Source organism: Molothrus aeneus, chromosome Z, assembly GCF_037042795.1.
Source record: "Molothrus aeneus isolate 106 chromosome Z, BPBGC_Maene_1.0, whole genome shotgun sequence".
NCBI classification, from domain to species: Eukaryota; Metazoa; Chordata; class Aves; order Passeriformes; family Icteridae; genus Molothrus; species Molothrus aeneus.
In genome coordinates this window covers 11,499,482-11,514,651 of record NC_089680.1, presented here as the reverse complement: position 1 = coordinate 11,514,651, position 15,170 = coordinate 11,499,482, and the positions used below count along the sequence as shown (strand labels likewise).

The 15,170-nt window shown below is 35.3% G+C and overlaps 1 protein-coding gene across 1 annotated transcript in view; it reads right to left on the bottom strand.

The window, feature by feature from the left end:
- WDR70 (WD repeat domain 70) overlaps positions 1 to 15,170 on the bottom strand; it is a 126,582-nt gene that overhangs the window by 111,007 nt on the left and 405 nt on the right. The window contains exons 4-5 of the mRNA XM_066568864.1: positions 13,031 to 13,145; positions 9,011 to 9,239 (exon numbers count right to left, since the gene is read on the bottom strand). Coding sequence (XP_066424961.1) covers positions 9,011 to 9,239; positions 13,031 to 13,145 — 344 coding nt within the window. The remainder of the gene's footprint in view (positions 1 to 9,010; positions 9,240 to 13,030; positions 13,146 to 15,170) is intronic.

The window sequence follows — 15,170 nt, the reverse complement described above, 5'->3', positions numbered from 1 at the left end:
TCTGAGAAAAGAAATGTAATAAATGCCAACTTTAAACAAATGAAGTTATTAAAACAAGTATTGACAGAAATCCATGTCAGAATTCTTAAACTACTTTCTATTGAGATGTACGAGATGTACTGTGAAGTTTACTCTCACATTGTTATTTCTAGAATTTAAATTTGGATTATACACTTTTAATGAGTCAAAAATTACCACACTCTTATGTGTGACCCAACATTTAACCTTGCGTGCCTGCACACCCATGCACGTCATCCAAATGAGACAGCATTTTTGTAACACAAGGAAAAGTAAATGTTTGGAAAAAAAACAAGTGATATAAAAGAACAAAAAAAAAACAGTACATGGGGGTTTACAGCTTCTCCAAAATTTTAATATTGTCTTTAGAAAAAAATTATGGAGATAAAAACCAATTTATTTTCAGATGGTCTTAAGGCATCTAAAAGAATGCTCATAAAGACCAAAACTTTACACTGTACACCAAGCAGAGGTTGTCCTTAAAATGATTCAGCATTCTGTGTCACAGTGATCTTATAAAACAGGCATGTGCTGTTTGAAGTCACTGAGGATGATTAAGCTACTTAAATTTTTCTTCTAAATTTCCATTTCTGACATTTTTGGTACTCAGTAGAAAAGGTAGCAAATTAACTTCAAGAAGGAATGTCACTGAGAAATATCTTTATTCATATATTTAAGACAAGATCAGTTACTTTGTGGCATCAGTTTTTCAAGGGACATACACTGACTATTTGAACTGCAAAAAGTTACAAATCTGGTGGCACTGAAAGCCAACTGATGCCCAGAGATACCACACATCTGCCTTCTTTGCAGAGACCAGCATGTTCCAAAACACCCCAAGTAACAGGCTGGTTAGAAAAAGACACCTTCACAAATCCAGACAATGCATGAAACTTTTAAGATTACTGAGCTAAGAAAGAAAAACTTCCACTGCTGCATAAATCCTAAGTAACTTTTCCATCCTCCAACTAATCTTCCGGAGTTAACAAATGCATTTTTAACATGAGAGAAAAAAGGAAAGGCTATATGTATAACTTGATTTCTTTATTTTTTTGCTTCCGCCTTTAAATTAAAGTATTAAATCCATGGTTTGCCTGTAGTACATAATAGCAAAAGAACAGCAAATACACAAGCTAATAGAAGCAGACATTAATATAAAATTTTTCCTCATTCATAGGACATTGCAACTCTAATAAAGGTTATCAGCTCTTTCTGACACCTGAACTGCTCTAGAAATATACAATCTGCAGTAAGGGATGGGAAAATACCACTATATGTGCAATATCTGTGAAATCCTTGACTGAGAAAAACAAGCCAGAATTTCTAACATTTCCATGAAAATAACTAATATCAATTAAAACTCTAGCTTCTGCTTTCATTCTAGATATTTGAATTCATTAACTGAGTAAGATAACTCTTCAAAGCTATTTTTTCCACAACAGAAGTTTTGGCCACATGTAGAAAAATAAGTTCTATTCCTGATTTCTACAGCTCTTCCAGAATTCATTTCCTGTATTGTCCTGGCTCCAGCCCAGATCAGCACGTGGGGGCATGGACAAGACATTATACTACTCAGTTACACCTCATGTGAGTGCCAGGGGCAGGGAAAAGGGACTCTTCCAAGAAGGGTGTTCCTTTTCCAGTCACCAGAAGTCATTCAACTTTGCTTAACTGTTCCAGGTGTGGAGACCATTTTCCATGTAAATTACCCTCTTTGCACACTTTGGCTATTAATATTCTTTATTAATACTGTTACTCTTTGCTTTCATATCCATTGCTGAATCCAATAAATTGTTCTTATCTCAACTCGTGATCTCTGCCTTTTGTGTCTCCCACCAGAGGGAGGGATGGGAGCAGCTCATGGTCTTCTTTTTAATGGGAGTACTAAATTGGGGAATACCATTCCCAAAACATGACATGGTTCATACTCATTATTATATGAAAGATGACCTAAGGGGCCTCTGTACTGCAAAAGGTCACTATGACTGACTGAGTTCAACCCTTATTTAAGCCCTTGTGTTTCACCACATGAGAATGTTCACCGGTATTAATCCCACACATCCAAATAATCCTAAATCTAAAGTCTTTCTTCTTTCCGTATTTGGTTATTTGAATATTTATTAATATTTAGTTAAAATTGTATGTCAAATAAACATTCATGAATAGTGCACAAGGTAATGCAATAAAATACTATCCAAGATTCTAAGACTTTGAAAATAATTTTATTAGGCTTTAAAATACAAAGAAAAGGATAAGCAGGAGTAAAGGAATAAAGTTCAGTGTGATTGTTGTGTGATCTGGATACTGTTAGCAGCAAGTATGTGTAGTCCCTATATAGTGCTAAGTGCTCACCTGCAAATAAGAGATGCCATTGCAGCAGTTGTAAAACAATATGTGTGGTAGACTCACATTCATAAAAATCCAAAGCCGTCTTTTAAACAAACAGCAGACATTCCTAGAGTCAACAAAACTGCTCTCCAAGGATTCGATTGGAGTGGTCCGCAGTTCCAACAGTTTAACATAAATCATTCATTCATCAAAAATCTTGTGAAGACTTGTTCACAGGAGAGGAAGTGTAACTGCATGTCACTTACACTCTCCCTTCAAATCCAATCCTTTTAAATTATTTATTCATCCTCATCATAAATATTTCAAATACTTGTTATCATCCACTTCATTTTCCTCTTGATTCAAGCAAGAGTACTCTGTACCTGTATTTCCCATTATTCTGTTTAGAGCACAAACAACTTTTCAAAAAGATAAATAACACTGACATGCCAAATAAAGAGAACCAAATAAACCTGTTATCTTCAATTTGTGTTTTCCATGATAATGCCAACAAAGTTCAATATAGTGTGGACATTGCTGTTCCCTGGCCAAATTTAAAAAGATTTTATGTATTTTAACACTGATAGAAACAATACACTATTCGTGCTTCTTTTTAAAAGTATATAGGAAATTTGTGCAATGGTCAAAAAATGCATCAAGGCATTGTAAAAGGCATGTAAAGAGGCAGTCACCACTTTGTTATTCTCAAAGAATAACTTAATTTCAGTATCTTCACTTCCAAATATCCCAACTCCTACTGGAAGTAAAGAAAGTAGTAAAAACATGAAATATTCAGTTCAGAATATTCATATAATATTGCATGTCCCAATGTTCAGCATTGTATTGCATTTATCATTGCTTGTACCATTGCAACCCATTCTTTTTGAATAATACCATATCAAAATATTCACAATACAGTCTTGTGACAGATAAACATGCAGGGTATGTGCTTAGAAAGACCTAAATTATTTTTTTTCTTAAAGGGTAGGTCACAGAACTGTACAGTCTCAAGGTTATGCATGCCTTAAAAATAATTGGCAGAAAGAAAACCTAGAAGTCTACTATCCCTCCAAGCACAGTAGAGGACATTAGCTTCCACAAAATCTTGTGCTATAAAGAAATCAAGGGTCTCAGAGAGATGAGGTTGAGGATCCCACATTTTAACTGTGGAAGATTTACTGCCACAGCAGATTTGGCCTTGAGATGAAGAACACCTTGCATCAGTCTTAACACAGAAATGGTACCAGCAGCTCCTAAAGAAGGCTTTCTACAGGCTACACCAGCTAAAGCTGACCTGGTAAAGGGTCTCTAAAAGAGCTGATAAAAAGTAAAAACAGGACATAAGAAGACCTCTGAACTTTGTTAAAAAGGGCAGTAAAAATTATAATTATGTTCTGTTTCATGTTTTATTTAAGCACCTCACAGTCAACAAATACATGCTTCTTAATGTTCTCACAAAATATTTCTGGAAACAAACTCATAGTTTGTGAGTTTGTACCTATCTGTAGGGGAAACATTCTAAAACTTTTCATATTGTCATATTACAAATCAATTAAAATCCGTGTCATCCACCAAAAAGCATGGTTGTGATATGGAGCAAAGAAGGCTTGGCCTTACTAAGTTCTGCAGAACCAAGCAATAGAGATCTTGCAAGTACACTCTAGGAACAACTGGTAATCATGAACCCTGGGGCACTCAGTTGAAGAGGAGATGAGCAAATAATCCATGCCTTTTTAGCGAAGACCAATATTCCCTAAGGGAATTACCTTGTTAGCTTGCTCTCCATATGATGATTTGTTTCTTAAGTTGAGTATGCCTTTCTTTACAGCTTCTGTTTGATTCTCTCACATTGGAAGACAGAAACCAATTATTTTGTTTCCTTCTAATTTTTGCTAAGTTAGCAAATCTGTTTTAACTCACTTTGGATATAATCCTTCTCAATGTTTGCACCACATCAAGGATCCTTAGAAAAATGCCACAACTTGTATCAAGTTTAATATCAATAAAATACATTTACCTATTTTTTGTTGTTAAGACTTAAAACTATCATGCATATATACGAAAAAACTATTTGCTTCATTTTTATATAGGAAGGTAACACACACGCAAATGTAATGTAATGGTTAACTTCTACCTATTTTTTTCTTAATAACTAGAAATATTTAAAAGATAATGCCTCTCACCCTCAAAACCACACTTTTCGTTGCATTCAAAAAATTGCTTTGTTCAGCTTACTATACTTTTTCCTCTTTAGAGAAGGTGAAACACGAATGGGTAAGTAAGTTACAGGACTGACAATTCTCAGTCTAAATCTTACAAATCCTTAGGAAGACTAAAAATTCCCACAACATTTATTTATTTTTACAACACTATAATTTTTAGTCTGGTACCATAGCCAAATTCTAATTGGAGCAATTACGGTCTACTTAAATTCTCTATCTAAATCAGCAGGAAATGGCTTCCTTCAATTCTGAACAAGTATTACTGGTATGTCCTGTTAAACTTCTGAAAAAAAATTAAAATATCTCCAAATAATTCTAAAACCTGAAATACAGCAATGCTATCATTTTGGAAACAGGCCAAATCAGAGTACAGCCTTGGGCTGTGAAGAGGCCCAAGGCTGTACTTGTTTCAGGGACATAATTACAACACGATTAGTATCCCTTTGGTGCTGCAGGGAGAAACAGTTCTCTGTTCCAAAGAAGAATGAACTGTAACTCAGCTCCAAATAGAAGGTAAATCCTTGCAAATCCATCTCGCAAATCATTTAACAATCACCTTTACCTGCTACCTCAAGCCAGAAAAAGTGTCACAAGATGCTAACACTACATTAAGTTTTGTTAAAGATCTCAGCACATTTTCTAATGCCATGTAGAACAGAGGATTGACACATACACACTCTGTTACTAAAGTCTTCTAACATATGTCATCCACTCCCTTGAAAAATGTTTATGGTCTTAGATTTAAATCTGTCTACCTACCAGTCCTGACACAGCTGCTATTGTTACTCTTTGTCCCTCTTCAGACAGGTTTTGAGTGCACAGATATCAGACAGATTCCCAACACATTCATTTTGCCAGGCAAAAAAGCTGGCCAAGCTTCTACTATATTTCCCAATCCAAAATTTACCACATGTAATATTGCCCTCATTATTCATTTGCCCTCTTGCAAAATAAACTGTCTTCTCTTTTAAAGATTTTCCTGAAATTTTCCAGAAATGTTTAGATCAGGATAGATCAGACCTGAAAAACCTCACACTAGAGAAGATGCTCTGCTTCCTCCCTCCCCCTCTCAGCTTATGACCATGTGAAAAACATCACACCAGGTTTTTACACCACAGAAGAAAAGGCACCACAGAAAAATAAGTTCTGATCATAGCTCAAATAGCCAATTTGATGATCACAACCCAAACAGTCAAACAGCCAACTCAAATAGCTTTAATTTTCCTCACTCCCTAAATTAATGCAAGCTTTTTATATAAAACAGGATACTAAACCAAGAGGAAAATATCAGAGGGAATTAATACCACATCTACCTATTATCCTTAAAATGTACTTGATAGACCACTATTCCTTACACTACTACAAAACAAGCATTGTAATGCATCTGGATAAATACTCACAAGCATCTTGTGGTTTGTTAAGTACCGTGGCTTTTGACACAAATGGAAGTGAATGATACAAATTAGCAAGTCATTTAATCTAAGTATTTATCTGTTAAATGTAACTAATCATCAGTATCAACACAGATTAAAGAAACACAGAAAAATCCTTTAAAACAGCACCGCAAAGACTTGCAGATATCAAAATAACTTACATCAATTTGGGGAAAAAAGTACTGCAAGCCAGAATTCATACATTTAATACAATATCTAAGGCTCTGTTAAAAAGTTGTGTTTGGTTTGTATCACAGGTGATTTATGCAAATTACAAAAATGCATAGTACTCAAAAAATACCAGTGCCAATTCAAAACACTGAGCAATTAATTGCTGTTAGTCATTTTCCCATAAAAACACCAAGAAGGTATGAAAAATTCCCATTAAAAAAAAAAACCACCAGCTACTCCTTCCACCTTAATGTTTATTTAGTAAAATAACTCATGTAAGCTGGGCAGTCCTGGGCCAGCCCTGGACTCAAAAGTTGTCAGCCTCACAGCAAGCCAAATTTGACAAATGTCTCTACTGACAGTCTGTCATAAGTAAGCAAAAACAACTGAACAAGCAATAGTGAAAAAAAACCAACATCTAAAGTCAGGCTTGAGAGACAGTGGGAAAATGTCAGGGTGAAACCAGTATTTTGGTGTATTTTATCTGTCATACAAAATTCACAAGACTTCAGATTACAAATTATATACCACAACACCTAGTACTAAAGAAAAATTTGATTCCTTCAGGATCAAAACCACACATACTTGTGTTTTCAAAAAATTACTTCAGCAGCAAAATATGATAATAAAAGAGAGAGTCTCACACTATATCTGGGAAAAAAATACTGAGCTTTCAGTTTCTTCTGTCTCAGTTCTGCACCCATGCATACCAATCACCAGCTATGTACAAGCAAGAGAGAGGAATCACAGAATTCTCATAACTGCAACACCTGCCTTCCTTGGGGCTTGCAGGATCATACTGTGATCACCAATCGATCAACAGGAAACCAGGAAAGCACAGCTGCTTCCTGATTCCCTTCACAGGAAAGAAAATAACAGTTCATGAGCAGCAGTAAGGGAAGGCTCTAGACCCCAAAGGCCTCTGGCATTCACACTGACACAAAATCTCCCCAGTTATAAATTAACTGTTTAGACTGAAAACCCACAAGTCTCATATTTCTGCTGCTCTGCTTATTCTCAACCAAATCTATTCTAGACTGCTTTGTAACTATTGTCTTAAGTTCAGACAAACTTAAATCACACCAGACTGCAAGTTACCTTTCTGTCTGAAACTTTTCATTAGGGTCTTTTAACTCTGGTCACCAGTAACTTCCCTTCATCAAGCCAGTTGTAGCATTATTCAAATATGTATGAATAAAAAATAAATACTAGTATCTTGTTAGAAATTAAAACAGCCAATCAGCACAGTGATTACTGAGAAAGACAGGGTAAAGTCAGCTGTTTCTGCAAATTGTTTTGCCTTTGGAGAAGTTGGCAGCAAAGAAACAGTGATTTTAATATAATGTGACCCATAGCAACTGAAACCTACTGAGTCTTATCATGCCCTCAGGAACACAGACTGACTCCACAGTGCCCTAACAGCAGAAGTTAAGAGAATTCCTGACACAGATCAACAGTGAGTAAACTTAGGGCTTATGCCATTCTCAAAGAAAATTCCAGATTTATCTCTTTGTGGTTCCCTGAGACAGAACAAGTCATCTGTGGGGTACAGATAAGATGACAGGAGATACGGGACAAAAATGTACATTCTGATAATTATAGGAATCCATATGCAACAGTGAATAAAGCGAATCAGACAAAGAGATATAAATACCTAAGACACCAAGATTTCCCACCACCTACCCCCTATAGGTAAAGAAAAAACCAAAAAGAAAACTTTGTCATCACATAAGTTTAGGCTTAGTCTAAAAATTAGTTATGTCATGGCTTAAAAAGCTCCTCTCAAGCATTTAAAATGAGTTCTCTAAACTTTAAAAATATAAGTTCAAAACATGCAAGGTAAGAGATGTTACAAAAAAGAAAAAACAAACTGAATCCCGAGTAAAAACAAGAGAAAAATCAATAGGAAAATTTTGGGACCCCTGGAAATTCAGAGTTTTTTAGTTTGGTTTACATTTGTGTAACAGGACATACAGGTCTTTTTCTGTTATCAGATGGTTCAATACAGCAATAAGTAAGGCTGTTTTCACAGGACTTCTATCATTGCTGTTACACATGGAAACCATCATACCAAACCCAATGCCACAAAATATTCGATCCAGGCAGTTTTGAAGAACAAACATCAAAACTTTAATCTTTTCACAAAATCATCAAATAATCAAGGTTGGAAGAGACCTTTAAGATCATTCGGTCCAACCCAGCACTACCACTGTACCCCTTAAGCCACTAAACCTCATCAGTGCTAGATCCAGATGCCTTTTCACTAAAGAGAGGAAGGCTGTTTAACTGAATATCTGTGATACCAAAGTTAGGCTGTTAGGTGTTGTCTTGGTCAGGCACTTATTTAGAAAAAAGCAAACCAAAATAAACACAAGTAAACAAAACCAACCAACAAGCCCTCAGTCACCAGACTTAATTTCCTAAAAACAGTTTTAGCACAACTGCTCTCCCTAGATTCAAGCCCACCTCTGCCTCCTCTTTCTCGTATAAAATTCAACATACGTTTTAGGAAATAAACCATTTAAAATAACTGTATTAAATATTTATTTCTCTAGTTCTTTCATAAAGAAAACACATGAAAACAAAAAGTAAACAATATACACTAATTGATGTTGAATTACCCTTGAGACTCACATGTGTATTTTTGTTTTAAATCCTGATATTTTTAAATTATGATGAATTATCATTAGAAAAACAGAAAAAGTGCAAGAAAAACAGAAAACCTGCATTTTGAACAAGTCATACATCACCTGGGAATTCCATCAAAAAGGAATAGCCCTTATACAAATCAGAGCCCACTCAAAGGATTAAAACATCAAAGAGAAACAAAATACTTACATTATCTTCCTCCTCTGTATCATCATTGTCATTGTCGTCATCACTATCCTTGAACCCAGGGGGAAGTGGTGGCCCAATGAATTCTTCATCATCCTCTTCATCATCATCATCATCATCATCATCATCATCACTATCCTCAGCTGGACCTTTAGCAGAACTCTGGGATTGCATAGAAGGACCACTTAACGCCTCATTTGAGTTGTCCTCACTTTCACTACACACTGCCTCTCTGCAAGAAAAATTTAAAACCTTACTATTTGAAGAACATTGTCACTTCCACTGTAATTTTCAAATAAAAGATGTTGAGCACTCTCATAAATCAGTAGACACCAAAATTAGCAGTAAAACGCACACTAACTTTTATTAACAGCATGTAGGCCCACCATCATCAAAGTTACATTAAATTACCATTCTGCTGTTGCCCAGATCGGTTCTGCAAACACATTATTTTGGCATATGGAAATTTCTGAAAAGCTGAGTTGTTCTGTAGTTTATTCAAAATAGCAGCGCTCCCTCTGCTGGCAGTTCCCAAGCCACGCACTCGAACGGGCAGAAGGACTATTAAGAGACAGAAGCTCAACTTTCAGGACTTCGTTTGGGAGCTTATATTTTCAGAATTTTTAAGTGAGCAGGCTGAAAAAAATAGTCTTCTTTTCCTGTTTCTTTTTTAAACTCAGTGGTATTGTTTTGTTTGGGTTTTTTTTTTAGTTTAGGTTATCACTTTAAGACTATAATAAAAATCACAAAAGTTTAGGAACATAACAAAAGATTAAGAAAATTGACTCTGACCTATACAGCTGTACAAGCAGGTACTAAATTGCACAGGAAAAAATTTTGTTGGACAAGCAATTGAAACTGTGCTTCAGGAAGAAAAGAGAATAAACTAAAACCAACATGACTTAGGTCATCAGATGTTACAGTGAAGAGCAGGCTTTGTATGCCTGATAGCTTGTCTAATTTAAAGACCAAGATCAGAATATGACTACCTAACAAATCCAACACAAACATAAAGAGCTTCTCTTACTCTACAATAATAGGGCAATTGATACCCTTTTACCAAAGGGAAGGTTTTCCAGCATGTGAGGCATAGACTGGGATCTTCAAAGTTCTTCAAGCTATCCTCAAAACTAACTCCCTAATACTAAATGCAAAAGAGTTGTATTTTGAAAGTTAATATGCATTCCTACACTAGCAAATAACACATCTTTTTCCCAAAAGCCAAACTATTTAATTACTTTTGGAATGAAACTAAATAGAAACTGTGCCAGTGATAAGGATGTATACAACATAATGATTCAAGGAAGCCATTCCAATCCTTGAGTCCCAAATTTTCAGACAACCAAGAACAGTATTGTCGCAGACATCTTTTCACTAAAAATCCTTTCTTTAGGATTTTTCCTTCTGAGAAGCTAAGAGGCTTCAGAGACAGAATGTAAACAATGGTTATCTGCTGCTGTAGAATGCACAAGTCCACCTGTGATTAGCCCATCTTAAATGTTTATAATTAATGGCCAATCAAAGACTGAGCTATCTCGGACAGAGTCCGAGAGAGCTGCCTTTGCTATCATTCTTTTCTAGTCTATTCTTAGCTTAGTGAGCTTCTGAGAAAACCTTTCCTTTCAATTTCTTTTTAGTATAGTCATAATGTAATATATATATATCATAAAATAATAAATCAAACCTTCTAATCATAGAGTCAACATTCTCATCTCTTACTTTACCTGACAACCCTTGTGACCATGGTCACACATTATCTACCTTCCTTTCTAATTACCTTTATAATTCTCTCATTTGCTGGGAAGGAAATTGATCAAATCAAACATTTCAGTATTCTGAGGGGCAGCACAGCCATTCTGCGTGTGATGTGGCCAGAGCTGCAGTGCAATTTTTCACCACACTCCAAGCACAGCAGGGAGAGCCAAATACTCCAGCAACAGCTACAGGTATCCTCTGTCCTGACTGGGATACAAACATAAGAACACACCAATGCAGCCGGACCAAACACCCATCTACCTTGGATGCACACCGAGAAGAGCAATAACAAAAAAATCCCGGGAGTTGTGCAAGTATGTGGGCATAACCCCCCCATGTGTTCATTCTCTGCACATCACTCAATTTTCTCAGGTTTTTCCTTTTCATATACTAACAGATTCTTTCACTTCTCAAGGTGTAATTGTACCTACACATAAATTATGTACCATAGCTATTGTAAACATTTCTCTACAGAAATGTTTACTAAATTATGTACCACAGCTATTGTAAACATTTCTCTAGGTCTTTAAATTAGACAATAGTTCAGGAGAAAAAATAATCATTAGGTGTATTTCACATCATTTTGGAGCGACTTTTTAACAACTGAAAAATTAGTATAAGGGCTACTCTGATAATTTAAGAAAAACTCCAATAATTAAAACAATTTAAAATTCAATAAAGTGTTGACATTATCAGAGAATAACAGATGCTAGGCATATTAGATCAATATATAGTAACAAAGATCTTTGTTATAAAAAGAATTAGAAAATCCTGTATTTCAGACTAAAATTGACAGTTGCAGGATTGTTGCTCTGAATTAAGACTGAGTCATAATTGCATGTCTTTCTAGTTTCATGTTTTTACTTTTAAGAACTAAGCTACATATCCTTTTCTTACATGGAAATATAAAACTTCCAGGAGAGCTTTATAAGATAAGCCTTTCCTTCTTAATGCTTAGTAAAAAACAAAAACAAAGAAAATTTACTATGAGCAGAGCTCTGTTAAGTTATCAGAGCCTACCTAATAACTCAGCATACTGAAACGTACTTGTTATCTTCCTTTATATTAAGGCTCTGGATGTCTCTCTTGTCAAGTTAATTAGGAGAATGAGATAATTATAGAAAGCCTCTGTATTACCTGACCACTCTCCATCTTATAACTTGTTTAAATTGCTTATGTATATTTTAGTCACCATTTACAATACACAATCATGCTACATTTAAATTCTTCATTATGTCATCAAACGGGTATATAAGATCATCAGAACCAAATGGAAGTACAGAATATTCTTCCTTAAGCACAAGACATACATAGGATACACAAAGTAGTAGTATATTGTGCAATCAAGTACCTTATTGAGAGTGTCCGGGTTTTCCAAAGACCAACAAGCAAAACCAAAATTTTCTAATAAAAATTTGTTCAGTCTGAAACTCTACAGGTTTGTCTATAATAACCTACCACATATAGGCTCATATAATAACCTACCACATATCAGCCTCTAAAATGCACATATAGAGGCCTACTAGAGTCTTGCATGGGTTGTTAAACTTCCATAGATACAGGAACCTAAAAATGTACAACATATTCATGTCTGCCAGCCCTGCCAGACAATGGAGTTATGTGCTCCCCATTGCCCTCAGCTACTTCTGATTTCCCAGAATTTCAGAATCTAAACTGCAAAATCCATTGAATATATTGCTTGACAGTAACAGACAAAAGTTTAAGAATAAAACTTCAGACTGAAGTTAAAAAAAAAGCTTTCTCTACCTCATCATTACTCCATAAAATCTGCACACAGAGGGAGGCTATCCACCTACTTTGCCTTCTTTTTCATCAGGTGTGAACAAGAATATTCTATCTACAGGTAGGCATAATAGCTGCTAATAAAGTCATCACATGTTGTCACTGTATTTGCCCTAATATTTTTGAAAAATACGTGGATAACAACATTGTTCTTATTTTTAAAAAAGTATGCAGAACTTATTTTTAAAAACAACATTGTTCTTATTTTTAAAAAAGTATGCAGAAAAGTATGATCAAGGAGGAAGCAGAAAAATTGCCTCTTAAATTTACATAATGTCAATATTTGCAAATATTAACATATCTTTAAAAAAGAATTTTTTTAAAAGTTTAAAATCAGCATTCCCACTGAAATACTTAAGATAACAAGACCCATTCATAGAAGCTAAATGATAGTCATCAAAACAAGTCAACACCCTCCTGAGATAAGAAAGCTGCTGCATGGAATCTCCCACCGTATCTAATTACCTTTCAGTTAATGCGGACCCAGGTCTTGTTGCCCTGGATGCTGAAACTGATGAGGCAGCATATGGAATTCTAAACTCCTTTTCAGTCTGGTCTTCTTTTTCTCTTTCACGGGCCTCTGACCACAAAAATAATAAATTATCAAATAACAAATAAATTACTAAAATTACTGGCTTGCTAATGACAATAAGACAGTTTTTTTCCACACCTAGATGAAATACTTGAAAAGGTAACAGCAATTAAAGGATTTAAGATACTTTTTCATTTATATTAAATTTCCATTGCTACTGCAATGGTCACTCAACAAAACATCCAAAGGACAATGTAAACACCTCCCTGTTGTTCATTCGTACATGTTATCAAACATAAATTCATCATATAAGGATGCCAATATTTCAATTATTTTCAACATTATACTGAAACGGTACGATCACTTTAAAGAAATGTTGATGTTTTCATAGCACAGTGTTGTGCTATGAAAACATCAACATAGTGCAGTTAAAGTATACAGATGTGTAAATAGGTGAATTTTAAATAACTTAAGCACACAAAGTGTTGCTTACATTAATAGTTGATTCTTACTGCACTCATTGAAAAAGGATCCCTATGAAACACTGCAATAAAATCAAAGCAAACAAAAACTTCCATCTCGTATTACATAAGAAACATTGTGTTTCATCTCTGTTAAATAAACAAAAAAGTAAAACATTTTTTCAGCAAAGCTAGGAAACACTTTCCACTGAAGAGAAACACAAACAGCTGCAAGATACAGAAGCAGGAAAGATATTTTGATCTCAGCTCCACAAATCAGGTAGTGGGGTTGACATATCCAAATGTTATCATAGTCATTCCAAAAAGCTGAAAAGCAGAAGTGTATCTCAAAAAAAATCAGGAAATAGGTGCTCACATTAAGCCACTCCCACAACACATATATATTCTTGATTGCTATAGTCTCAATACTAAAATTTGTTTCTAAGTTAAACAACTAAATTACATACAAACTTTATAATTTTTGGCAAAATTACCAACTTTATAAAAAACAAAATGCTGTGTGTTTCTTTTATGGGTATAAGCCTAGAAACGTGGGGATGGGCTGGGATGTGGTCTACTGCAAGGTAAGGGAGAGGACATACTCAAGATAGAGGTCAAGATATCTTGACTTAAAAACACTGTATTTTTGCAATCACTTACTAACTTTCCCTATTAAAGATACATATTAAGTAAATAAACAGCTCTTCATAAGGAAAGAGCTCAACCTGAACAAGTCACAAAATGTTAATAAACATTTTAATAAAAATGTTTCCAACATGGACATACATTGCTGTGTTCAGACTCAGTCAACACAAAAAAAAAAAAGTCTGAAATGTATTTTGGAATCCCTTATATATCTGAATTTCACAGTGTCATAAAGTCCAAAAAGTCAACAAGCCTCAAAGAGGTCGGATCTGGTTCTGTAGAGAATCAGAGCAATAAAGAACATGGCATCACAATAAAACAAAAGGCATACATGCTCCAAAAACTGGCCAAGGGGAAGGAGAAAGCATGAATAACTAGGTTGACAAAGGGATTTGTAGAATATGCGTGACTGCTCTCAAGGACCTTGTTTGAACAGACGTTCGCTTGATTACAGGCAGCAAATGATACCATTTTCTCCATCTCCCACTCCTGAAACAGCACCCTCAAGACATGCCCACTCCCAGAAGTGCCCAGCAGAAGGCACATTTGTGAAGCAACACATTTGTGGGCTGCTATACAACCTGCTCCTTAGTCTTAGACACACATTTCTTCACTACTCTGCAGTCTCTACATTAAAGCTGTCTATACCAATTTTTCTTCCAAAATAAATACACAGCTAAGGAAAAGAAAAAACGAAAAAGTTTGTGTGTTTTTCCTGTATCTGCAACCTATGCCCCACAACAGGAGCTTTGCACATGCACACTGCTCTAACACCCTCAGACAACATCAGCAAATTAGTAACTTTAACATCGAGTCCCAAGATGTTCAGGGCTGCCTTCCTCGAACAAAACTGCGTTTCTGGTTTCTTTTTCTACGCAGCCAGTTCGAGACACTTCAAACATCTCCTTGAGGGAGCAAATCAAAATTTAAAATAAAATGTTTTAAAATGCAAGAGCCAACGACACTC